Here is a 13534-nt window from a genome sequence, read left to right on the forward strand (position 1 = left end):
ATATATATATATATATATATAATATATATAAAAATATAAAATATATATACATTGTTTTGATCAAAAATGACAGTAAAGACATATATAATGTCACAAAAGATTTCAATATGAAGAATCCTGAAAAAATGTATCATGTTTTCCACAAAAATATTCATCACCAGCTGTTTTCAATATTGATCAGTATTGACCAAATCAGCATATTAGAATAATTTCTAAAGGTTAGTATGTGTCATTGCAGACTGAAGTAATGGCTGCCTAAATTCAATATTGTCATCAAAGGAATAATCATCAAAACTTGACTGTCATCAAAGGTGTTTTTGATCAAATAAATGCAGCCTTGCTGAGCAGAAAGAAAGAAAAGGAAAGGAAAGGAACCTTCCACTAAAAATCACCTTGGGACCATTTAGTGAAGTTATTTCCGAGAAACACTCTAGCATCATTTGTCATTCATTTTGTGCAGTGATGTTCTTAATGTTACTTCCAAAGTTTTCATGCATGTCCAAAAACTTTTTGTGGCCACTCTGTAGGTAAAAATAGAACATTTAAAAGCATTGATGAATTGAACAAGCTTAGTATGCTTTTTTTTTTTCTTAAGAAATTCACAAGTTAATGTGCTGCTACATTACGCTTATATAAGTCGTTTATTCCTATAGGTCTTTGCACTGAAGCTTTCTCAGCATGCCAAAGCAGAGTGAGAAAAGAGCCATCTGCTCGAGTCCTGTGTGTCCTCTCAGAGTCTGTCTCACTGCGTGACCACTGCAGTGAGCAGCCACACACTCCACACCCCCACTGTGCCTTCCCTTCTGACTCAGACACCCTCCTGATTACATCCCATTCACATCCTTCAGCTCAACTGTTACTTCATTGTTTCTAAGAATTTGTATCTATTTAAACAATTTGTCTAATAGTTCAACAGCTCTAATTATCATCATCACAAAGCTAGCAAATCACTCTGTGGATTCTTTCTTTGTCTTTATCTTATAATTTTGCCACAAGCCATAAGCTTCAGCAGAGATGGAGTAGCCAGAAAGTCCCGGAAATCATTCATTTTCAATGAGAGCTGGTGATTTGAGACGCAGTGTGCAAAAGTGCCTGTAGGCGATGCGACAGAGTTGAGCAGAGTTTAACTGAAATGCAATGACTTCCAATGGGAAAAAAGTGGGGCACAAGTGAGCCGCCACCTGATACAGATCGTTACTGCAGTTGGGTAGAAACGGTTGTAGAGCATGGCAATAGCACAGCTAAAGGTCATGGGTGTCCAGGGAATGCTGGAAATTATAAAATGTTTACCTTGAGTGCAGGAGTGCTTTACATAAATAGTCTAACCAAATGCATAAATTCAAATGTAGATTTTGTGGGTGGTTTTTAACTTTTCCCTAGAACTGCAATTGTTTTCATACATTTAAGAGTTGTGTTTTTTCTGATTTCTGTGCATAATAGAACTGTATGGCATTTAGATTTAGGCATTTAGCAGATGATTTTATCTAAAGCGACTTACAAATGAGGAGCAGCACAAGCAATTTATCAGAGTCAACAATGTTTGTAGTACACAGTGCTAAGTAAGCTAAATTAGCTGGAGCAAGCTAGAGCAAAAGTGAAATGTATAAAAGTAGAGAAATAGAAAACAAGAATGTATTAGTAGTAGAAGCATTTTATTTAATTTTACTTTAAATATGAGCTGTTATAGAAAATGACTTTTGTTTATGGTTATTTTCTTGATTCATCGATTCTTTTTAAATTGCAAAAAGGTGATTATGACTATGACTATTGTTATGAAAATCTCCTTAACCATGCTTATATTTTAATACATACAAAGTATTTTTTTTTTCTTTTTTCAGTCAGACAGACAGTGAGTGAAAGAGAGAGAGAGACAGAGAGAGAGAGACTGAATAGACGGTAACAGAGTAATACAGACAGAGAAACACTTGGTATCAGCCCAAGCTGCAGTAGTCATTTGGACCGTCTTCCGGGGCAGCATCAGGTGGAACAGAAGCTATGGGCCAGTGGGTCAGTGCCAAAATAAAGAAACTCACTGAACCGAGGGTCTGTCTTTGGGGTCTGAGGGGATGAGATAGAATCCTGTACTGTCACAAAATCATTAATGCAACCAACGGCATCATTCCCTGACACGTCACTCAAACCTTTCCTTAACAAGAATGGTATTTTTTACCGCAGTTTATATCGGCATCACAGTAGTATCCTGACATTGTTATAAACATTTCCACCATAGTGTAATTTCCAACCTATTTCAAGTTGTAGCATTTGGACCAATCAGACACACAGTTGTTCATTAGATTTAACAAATCAGTTATTCATTAGATTAAAAAACAATCACAGACCCCTCACCCAACACCAGACTCGGTGCCTATATGTCTGTGAATGACGTCCAGGCCCCTGGTTACCATGGCAACCAGGACACCTCAGCCAGATCAGATAAACTTTACGACCTAATAGTATGTAGAGAGAATCTTCCTCCCTACTCAATTCTCTCTAAAACAGACACATACTGCTATAGAAAATTACTTCTTTCATTAATTCATAGACAAATTTTTCTCTGACTTTCCTATCATGCATATCCCCAGGTCTTTGTGTATGATTACTACCTCCTTGTATATGGTCTTGTGTATTGTATACTGTTTTATGCATGCTTATGATAGATCACTAGTTAATATAACCTCACCTATACCATGTTTGGTATCTATGAGTTTGTATTTTCATGATCTAAATGAGAGTGTATATTATATGTTGATACCTATGCAACACAAGATTCTTCTCTTGAACACCCAATCGAGTTTCATATGCAAAACACCATGCTAGAGACAAAGAGTCGTAAACTTTCCCTCCTGAAGTGCAAGTCACCATTGGCTCTTTGACCCCCAAGAGGTGTGACCTCGATAGAAGATAAAGGCCTCACATCAGTGACCTGCCTTCACTCTGCGGTTCTGATAGATTCTGAGAAGATGAGGATGTGAGCTAGAACTCTTCTGCAACATCATTTTTTTTTTCTGGTTCTGTCACCACTTGTGAATAGTGTCGCTTTTACGATCCGATCTATAGCTACATGCTCTAATGCATTACTGTAAGAAAGTTATTTTCTGTGGCCACGAAAATATCCTTTCTTAGAGTTGATTTGAAATTATACTAAATGTTTGCTGGACGAACAGATTAGTTAATTGTAATATTAATTCTGCTACAGTTACTACTGGCAGCTGAGGTAAATAATTGTAATTAATTATAATTAATTGTAATTATTTATATACATTTCCCTTTTGAGCTAATTTGCTACAAAGTTGTTTTGTGTATTATAAACATTTTTTCTAACTTTTTACATTTTTTGACATCATTGACTTGCTGAGGCAAAACTTAATTATATTTTCACACGTTTTGAATAATTTGATTGGAAATGGCACACTATAAAAATAATCTGCTCACATATTTACTTTGATTTTTCATTTTTGATTTTCATCTCAAGCTCTTATGTTTTCTCCTTGGTAACCAGTACATTCACTTAAAAATATATATACAGTACATATTTAGGGCATAATTGTTTGTTTTGGTAGAAATAACACCACAAATATGGGGCATTCATAATTTGTGTAAAATTGTCTTTAAATAATTTTCATGCTTTTGATTTATTTATTTAAATGTAATAATTTTAAAATTGTTTTAATTTTATAGTGGCACTATTCATATTTTTGATTGGATTTTCATATTTTCATATATAAGGCTGAAAATGTGGGGCAATAAACTTTTGAGAAGTAGTAAAAATAAATTATAAGATATTGTAAAACTTTTCCAAAGCCTTCTGCAGTTACACAAAGGGGGCAAAAGGGTTAAATATGGTTGTTTTTGTAAAAAAATTTAAAAAAATAAAACCCTTCCCCTGAGACTTTTGCAGTATGTGAAATGTATTTACAGTGTGCAAGCTGTGTGCTAGCCATAAAATAGGAACAGTTTTCACGGCCATAAAATTTTTTTTTTTTTAATGCAGATGGAAAAGACAAAGGACACTTTTGCATTTGATTGCAAATCTGCTCACGAACAGCTGTGAGGCTGAAAAACTGTCTATCCCATCCATATCAATAATGTTTAGTGATGCATTAGAAAGAAGTTTAGAGAAAAGGGAATTGGATCTCAGCAAAGTCAGACAAGATATGAGCCTATATATATCAGCGCACCATAACAAAGGAGAAAATAAATCACTCTCATTATGAAAGGGAAAGAAGACAGCATCTGAAACATCCAGTCCCATTACATGCTGCATATGTAATAGACATATTTATGCAAACAACCCTTTTTTATCCATATCTCATTAATATCTTTTATGTCAATGCTGCTTGTTAAACAAAGCGGTGTGTACTCAGCTATTCATGACGTCTGCTGTATATTTCCGCTCACATTTACCTTAATCAATACTGATGTTACAGGCGTCGTCGGTTTCTAAGATGAAAGTTATTAAGTGATAAACTGCAACATGAAACGCTGATGCTCATTTCTAGAACACTTTATGGTGCATCTAAACGTGTGTAATAGGCCTTCAATGTGAGTTAGAGGATGAGGATGCTCTTAGCACTGCCAAAGATAATTATGATGATGATGCTGATGAAGATGGTAAAGACTATGGAGCGATCAAGCGAGGGAATGTTTGTTTTTTTTTTCTTAGTGAAGACAAACAACTTTAATGCTTTCCAACCACATACAGCAGCCGTGTGTAAATGGGAGGATTTGCATTCCCTCATGCATATACTGTATGTCTTCTCTGAGTCCCTCAGCGCACACAGAGCTTCATAAAGCCTGGCTGATGAGATTTGCTTGCTTTGGCGATGTACGAGTTTATCTTCATTTTTGCTTTGCTGGAAATGTACTGTACAGTTGGAGAGATCACTTTTGCAGTTTTATGATAGAGAGTTCATGTATTGCATAATGAAGTTCTTGGACAAGTTATTTTAAATCCATTTACTTTTTATTTGTATCATTCTTTTTCTTTCTTTCTTTCTTTCTTTCTTTCTTTCTATCTTTCTTTCTGTCTTTCTTTCTTTCTTTCTTTCTTTCAACGTAGTTCCTCCATACCATGATGATTATAATGGTGATGATGATGATTATGTATTAGTATATTTTTCATTGTGTTTATTTATTTATTAACTGATTTATGTATTCATGAATTTATTATTATTATTAATAATAATTAGTATATTTTTCATTATGTGTTTATTTATTTATTGACTGATTTCTGCATTTCTGCATTCATCATTATTATTATTAATAATAATAATAAATTTAAATAAATATAAATATACAGTAATCCCATAAATTTTATGCCTACATAAAAAAAATATGAATGTAATTGCTTTAGATCAAACTAAGTAGCTTTAATAAACTTTTAAAGCATTTTTTTAAGGAAGAGTAAATAGATATATTTTTCAAAATGAAAACAAAAGGGGTTTGAACACAAATGTCATTTGTTTTGTGATTCTACATAGTTTGATGCTTTATAGTAATGCATTGAAATTAGTACATCTTTTAAAAAGTGTGAATTAAGTGCCCAAATGCTTTTTTGAGTGCCACTATAGAACACCATGTCCAGAAACAGAAGAAGTGGACTAAAGTGTGTTTGTACTACGGGACGTGTAGTATTTCAGAGGGTCAGGTGGTCCTCAGCATTGTTACATACTGAACCACCTAGACACCCAGTTCTCTTGAATGATAGATGTGTTAGTCGATTCATGTTGACGGAATTGACGAGGCACATAAGAGGCAAGAGAGATACGGCAAGTGTGGCTCATGAAAGTCCCAGCCACGCTCCACTTCCCTGTGGGCACCACACTCCTACAGCGCATAACCGAGGGGTAGGTGGACCAGAGTGATGATGATAATGATAGAAAGGAGGAAGACGTACAGTCTCAATATGCACAATAATTCCCTTGTGCAAAGATTAAATATTTCCATAGTCTTTTGGGAGAAAAAAAAATGCATTTCAGAAGAGATATTTGGAGGTCAGTGGCAATATGTGGAATGTTTGTCTTCACCAACCAAAACTAATTATTATGAAGTTTCATATTGCTGCTGGTATATTGCTCATTTCACAAAGGTTGGAAGTGTTTGCTTTTCATCTTCTATTTAGATTCAGATGCATTTCTGATGTCAGTCAAAATTTGAGAGACACAATATATTAATATAAACTATAGTGTGTTTATGTAATGTCTTAATATAAACTTTATTGCATTTGCCTTTATGTATAAACCTTACTTGAGTGTGTAGCAGTGTGGTACATTAAATATGAATATATCCAAAGGCCTTTTTAGTGTCTACATTCATCACAGATGTGATCTCTCAACCGAACACTCTCCGTTCCAGTGAAATAGCACAATAACATTCTACCAGATACTTCACAGTTACTGATCTACTGACAAACAGAGGCTATTTTCATGTTTATTCATAAAAAGTTGACAAGGAAGACTTAAACTTGCAACATCTTACACTGTAAGGAATAGTTCACCCAAAAATTAACATGTGTTAATACGAGTCCTGTATGCATAATATTGCTTTCTGTCAGGACCACTATCGTCAAAGATGATTGACAATTAGCATGCAGTTTGGATTGGCGGTATGGTTCTGTTCTGGGCAAGAACTCCCTGCGCATCCATGCAGCCTAGCATGGATGAGAGCAGGGAGAGCAGCGATAGCCCCCCCAGGGTAAACAGAACAGAACCAACATAAATGTATTGCAGATATCGTTAAAGTTCAATAATGTTATGTACACATTGTAGAATTAGTCTGATTGAAAGGAGACTCAGAAGGCTGAATCCTGACTGACAGAGGAGGAGTTGGGGATGGAGGAGGCTAATTAGCTATTGAGCAATGCGAAAACTGCTGATAATACTGAGGGACCTTATATATGAATGCTTAGATAGGTGTCGTATTCCCATAGGTTGATGGGGATCAGCTGAGAGCTCAATAACAACCAAGCTTAAGAACAAGCATGTTTCCAATACGACTAGACAGAACAAGAGTGTCTGATACAAGAACAGAATCAACGTTGAACTGACGGCTGCATCCGAAACTGGAAAATGCTGCCTTTGGAGGACACATTTCAAGGTAGGAAGGCATCAAGACACGTCGAATCCAATGTTAGCTTCACTTCCTGCCTTCTGAGATACCTTCATCTGGTCGATATTTAAAGGCAGAATAGATGCATCCTTCGCTGCCTTAATACCCACAATGCTGTGTGTCCTATCCCGTGATGGTTGAGCAAAATAAAGATGGTGTCTGAAGTTATTTCTAGCGAGAAATCAGTATTATTAAGTAATTAAATATTCGCTTAGTTATCACCGAAGCTCGTTCTATTTTGTTGTAGACCGTTTACCATTTTCTCTTGGAGCTGTGCCGCGGCAGAAATTATTCCGGTTGCACCATGGTCGTTATTTCCTGCTGCTTAAATTTGTGCTGTAGTGCTATAAAAATTAGTCTCGCGTAGCCAGACTTTCAGACTGACGGCTGAAGGTTTGGAATTCATGGCAGCTTTCTTTGGCCAAGCCCGCCCATGAGGCCGTTTGACCGACATGTCAAACAACCAATCACAGTTCGTTTCATTCAGCGGCACATTTCGGGGCGTGGAAATGTTGCCTCAATAACAGACCGGTGTGTAAAACTTGTACAGTGTGTTGATCCTGATAAGCGCTCGTCGTCACAGTTGTAAACACGATGGCTTTCTTCTTTCGTAAGGGTTTGGTGTCACGGCATCTTTGTTTCCAGCGGAACGTTGAAGAACTTGACACACACGTCTCCCGGAAATCCTGTATAATTTAACCAATCCGATGATGACTTCGAAGCACCTGAAGTGTTTCCACTTTTGTGTGCCCTATGCATCAGACATTCAGCCAACGGTCCGAGGGTGTGACGTCTGAGGCTGAGACTATATAAAAATAAAGTCGACTTGACTAGGTTAAAGGGGACATAACACACACAGTTTTGGCCAATCTCATGTTAATCTTGAATACCTATAATTGTAGTATTGCATCATTCACATCTCCGAAGAGTCTTCAGTTTTATCAGATTTATAAAAGAAAGATACAGCTTGCGATTCTCTCCGAAAACAGCCGAGCTCCTGGAGGCGAGCCGTGGCGGAGCTGAAGAGTCGCGAGCACTTACACTTACTAACAATCCCAGACATTTGATGCAGTTTTACAGCAGTTCCTATATGACCGGGATCTTTTATCACTGGGGCTTCTCCATCTTCCAGTACCAAACGATGTGCAAATCCATTGTCAGAATGTACCTTGTTATAAAACATTCGTCACCGAAATAACGGGAACAAACAAACACGCTTGAGAAACTCCGTTGCTGCCTTGGAAAAACAAATTGCATCCACTGTTCACATAACACTGAAAAAGGTTATCTTTTCCTCGCATCCAAAAACACACTCTTTAGAGATTAGGCTTTTTCGACTTCATGCCGCGCCGCAAAGATCGGCTGCCGCATGTCAAAAACAATGCATTCTGGTTACATTAAAAATGCTTTTGTCCAACTTTGATCGGCGCTACAGCCGCCTGTTTAACTTATTCATTAACAGATGGCGCTTTAAGCAGTATAAAAGTGTTTCTGTTACTTTATGAAAACATTTCTGAAACATCTGTGTATTTGACAATGTTGCATTTAATTCACTTCATCTGTGAATGTATGCAAACACTGCGAGAGCGTTCCACTTCTCAGTGAAAAAGTAATATTGTCTGAATCAGGAGAGAAATATGCTCAGATCAAGCACTCTTTACAAGCAAAAATGGTCCAAAATGGTTCTAAACAAATATGTTGATGCATTTTGATTTGAGAGGACAACAGGGGATGGACTTTTTCATTGGAGGAAGCTTTATTATGGATTATGGACTGGAATTTTGGCCAGAAACAGGTTTAACGTTAAAGTGCCTTAATGATTGATTTGTTTCTTGCAAACAGGCATAAGATTCTTATTGATGGACTGGAGTCGTGTGGATTACTTTTGGTTTATTGTGATGTTTTTATCTGCTGTTTGAACTCATTCTGACGGCACCCATTCACTGCAGAGGATCCATTGGTGAGCAAGTGATGTAATGCAAAATTTCCCCAAATCTGCTCTGATTATGAAACAAACTCATCTACATCTTGGATGGCCTGAGGCTGAGTACATTTTCAGTAAATTTTGGGTGAACTATTCCTTTAAGGACAAAAATATTACTCCGAATCACATCAGCTCATGCTCTGCTAGGTGTCCGAGCCCCCTAAATCCCCCTTGAATATTCTAGATTCGCCCCTGCATGCTTCTGGGATTTTTATCTGATCTTGTTGTTTGGGTCAGAAAGCGGTCAATAGCTGTTGTTATGAGCAGGAACCTAATCTATATTCAGTCACTACTATATGCCAAAGCAATGGACGTATTTACTAATGCACAAACAAGCCACTTCTAAATTCTTTAAGAGTTTGTAATGAAATTAACTCATTTGTAAGGGAATTAATTATTATTAATTCATTCAGGTTTTAAAAGGACTCGAATCTGAAAATTCTGAGTCAACCTGATTAAAACTGAATTCAAATCTGACAGTTTACACTTTAAATCAAGGGTCGTCCAGCGAGCCGGTGATTCTTAGTATATTTAGCACAAATTGGAGTGCTCTTAATACGGCGACAGGCGAAAGCAAGCAAGCAATCTGTTCTGCATTGGGTTTTTGATCCGCTGCATAAGTCCGTCCCACGACGCGATCTTCCAATCGGCTTCTTGCAGGGCTGAGCGTGCATACATTAACAGGGGTGTTGACTAGCCATCGGTTTCAACGATTTACGACAAGTTCATGATTTATAAATCAGATCGCTGTTATCGCTCATGGCGGGACATGTTTATTTCTGTGAAGCATACTGAGAAGTCTGCTGCTTTTATGGTGTTAGGTGAGACCGTTTGCTTTTGTCCATGGACACACATTCTTTTCATATTGTGAAACGTCTTGTTACGTACTTGACAATCTTTTTGAGCAGAAAATCAATAAAACATGGCAAGGACGTCATTGTTCTACCTCCAAACACTATTCTGCAGGGGTATTTTAGAGACACAATTGGAACAAACCTGATTTCTTTTTCTACTGAGACATTACTTGCTCCCATGTTTTGACACCGTGCCTTTTCTTCTTCCTTTGAGGCCTGAGCATTCCTGGCAGTATGAGGACAAAATCATTCTGTAATTACTGATCCTGTCATCGGGTGTTAATTGCGAGTGACCTCCAGGGCTGTTTATAATTATGCAGTCCTGCAATAACTGCTAATCTCCTAGAAACAGAATATTTCAAAAGCCTTGAATAATGTATTTTTTTGTCTGTGCAATATTCAGTAAAGTGCAATCTGATACAAAATGAGGCTTCTTTCAAATCGAGATAATTGTTGTTAATCCAAGTCAGAAACTGAATGTTTTGATTTGCTGTTGTTTTTCCTTCTGTATAGACATTGATTGGTGTTGTCTGTGTTTCTGATGCATTTAGTCTGACCTTTTTTTTTTTTGCTTGTGCCTCTGGTTTTAAGAGGTCTTTTACCCACTTTGCTATACAGTAACAGTCAGTCGGTGTGAGATGTTGGTGCTTTGAGTGCAGTGATGAGTGCTAAATACAATCCTCTTGTGCATTTAAAAGAGAACTATTGATTTGGCATATAGAGCCAGAAAGCTGCAGTCTGGTGAAGGACTTTCATGTGATTGTGAAAATCAAAACTGACATCAATGTACTTTCTTAATACTCTCTGTTGGTCTTTATGGAAGCTTGGTTCCTTTTTTATAATATACAATAGAAAGTAAATGTGAGATTAAAGTTAAAAAAAAAGCAAGATTATTTATCTATCTATCTATCTATCTATCTATCTATCGATCTATCTATCTGTCTATCCTGTCTGTCTGTCTGTCTGTCTGTCTGTCTATCTATCTATATGAAATGTTGCCTTACTGACTAACTGAAACAAAATAAGTTGAAGTTAAAGTACTAATTGCTAAAACTAAAATAAAAATGTATTCAAACTAAATAGGCATGTTACAAAAGCGAATAAAATGACAATAACACATAACAAAATTACTTAAATTTAAAGCTAAAATTAAAATAAGCAAATTCAAAGTATTAATGAATTAAAAAAAAAATCTGAGATCTAAATACTGTAATACTAAAACTACTTAAACTGTTGGTCCTGCCCTACTTTATTATTTTTAACTTTTTGCCTTTTGTCTCAATAGGTAGTCCACCTGCCTCGGGCACAGGTACATTGATAATCACTATAGAGGACGAGAACGACAACGCTCCATATGTCTTCCCCTCCGTGGCCCGCGTGTGTGAGGATGCTAAAGACATGAATGTGGTGGTGATCGGGGGACGAGACAAGGACATTCATCCTAATACAGATCCTTTCAAGATCGAGCTTGGCAAACAGCCAGGACTGGAGAAAACATGGAAAATCTCCAGGATCAATGGTAAGTTAATTCTCAGATGGGACAGAAACAGGCACTGACCCACGGTTAAACACATGCCGGCTATTTCTAGGGCCAGTTTGAGGAAATACGAAAGGTGCTTTCACTAAAGGAAAAGTTTACCTTAATATAATTAAGCTTAATTGATTTATTGTTGATTAATCATTTTCAGCACAAGCACATTTATTAAAAATGTGATTAGGGGGTGTAAACGCTGCATACACAGGCATAAATGACTAAAATTCTCTATAAATTGATTACTTAAACTGCAAACATTGTGTGCATTTAATTGATCGTTAATTGTAATGACAATCAATCATGAAAATTCCTAAAAAAAATATTTTAGGAAGTTATGGAGTGCCACTTTGAAATAGCTTAGAATTTTAGAATTTTGGGCAAAATTGATTACGATCATGATATTCAATCATGAAAATTACTGAATATTGGCATCCCTAGGATCAATAGTGTTATTGTGGCAAACTCTTAAAAATAAAGGTCGCAAAAGGGGGTTTTCTCAGTGATGCCATAGAAGAACCATTTTGAGTTCCCCAAAGAATCTTACAGTGCAGTGTTGCCAAGTCTTGTTGTTTTCCCATGGAATTGGGCTACTTCTACACTGTTGCCGCAGGTTGTTGTTTTTTTTTCTTCTCCACGGGTTAAAGTGTTATTTCGACAGAGGAGACAACAGTGGAAAAAATGTGATTGGGCTATAGTTTTGATTAGCAGTTTGGTTGGTTTTGTTTCACAGACCTGGCAATCCTGTGTCAGTGGTCACAGTTTTTTTTTTTTTTTTTGCTTAGTGTAAACAACATTTTAATAACTTGAACCTTTTTTCTACTATAAAGAACCTTTTGTGCAATGAAAAGTTTCCATATGTTTAAAGTTGAACCATAGATGTTCTTTATTGGCCTTTATATTTAATAGTGTAGTCTACCAGCTATACCAGCACCTAACCAGAATGGACATGAAAATTCTAGTATTTTCACCAGGGTCAGGTGGGTCACATGCTGCTGAGAGCGAGAGGATCGGTTTATTGTCCCAGATAGTGTGTGTATCATTAGGTATCACCCTGACCAAATAGCTGAGTGTATTTTGGGTTTATCTTAGCAGACTCTCGATTACCCATCTCTCCTGAGAACACACACTCAAATATAGAAAGGCATGTGAATCTCCAGACTTCTGTCAGCTGTTTGAGAAGAGAATCAATGGCAGATGCTATGATACGAGAGAGACAGTATAAGAGAGGTCTGGTGATGTGATTTGAGGTCGAGTGGCTTATAGTCTTGTGTAGAGTTGAAGATACTCTCTCTGACTGACATGTAAAGTGACCAGAATGCTACTTTAAAGGGGTGGTTCATTGCGATTTCACTTTTTTAACGTTAGTTAGTGTGTAATGTTGCAGTTTGAGCATAAACAATATCTGCAAAGTTACGAAGTTGAAAGTTCAATGCAAACGGAGATATCGTCTTTTAAAATTCTGGCAGTTTAATGCCTACAAAAACGACAATAAAGGTAAATTATGTGAAAAATAATGCGTTTTTTAAAAAACGAAGCATTAACACATGTTAGACTGCACCCCATAAACACAATCAAGCCTAGAAAAAAACCATTGAACCACCCCTTTAAGTTTTTTTTTCTGCTGGTTTTCAGACACTCACTCCCAGATCATGTTGCTGCACAGTCTGAAAAAGGCCAATTACAACCTGCCACTGGTTCTGACTGACTCTGGAGTCCCTCCAATATCCAACAACACAGAAATGAAAGTTCAGGTGTGCACCTGTAAGAAGAACAGAATGGACTGCAGCCATGCTGGCTCGATCCAAACAAACCTCTTGCTACTGCTCGGTCTGGTTCTGCTCTCCATCCTCTGTAAGTATTATTTTGCTCCACCCTTCACAACACTCACACGTACAGCTGATCCCTCTTATCAGAATGCTGGAAATTCCAGGTGATTTGCTTAAATGCGGAGTTTTAAAGTTTGATAGATGTTGTATATTTCATGGTTTCTAATAAAGTCCAAATAAATATTGCAAGTGTTCCAGATCCACGATTCTGCCCAATAGCAAAAAATAC

The 13534-nt window shown here is 36.9% G+C and overlaps 1 protein-coding gene across 1 annotated transcript in view; it reads left to right on the top strand.

Annotated features, from left to right (window-relative positions):
* Nucleotides 1-13534, top strand: part of LOC107670147 (cadherin-13) — a 201117-nt gene that overhangs the window by 174993 nt on the left and 12590 nt on the right. Inside the window, exons 9-10 of the mRNA XM_016462659.1 lie at nucleotides 11231-11464; nucleotides 13112-13330. Of these exons, the coding sequence (XP_016318145.1) occupies nucleotides 11231-11464; nucleotides 13112-13330 (453 nt within the window). The remainder of the gene's footprint in view (nucleotides 1-11230; nucleotides 11465-13111; nucleotides 13331-13534) is intronic.

Source organism: Sinocyclocheilus anshuiensis, unplaced genomic scaffold (assembly GCF_001515605.1).
Source record: "Sinocyclocheilus anshuiensis isolate Anshui unplaced genomic scaffold, SAMN03320099.WGS_v1.1 scaffold800, whole genome shotgun sequence".
NCBI lineage: Eukaryota > Metazoa > Chordata > Actinopteri > Cypriniformes > Cyprinidae > Sinocyclocheilus > Sinocyclocheilus anshuiensis.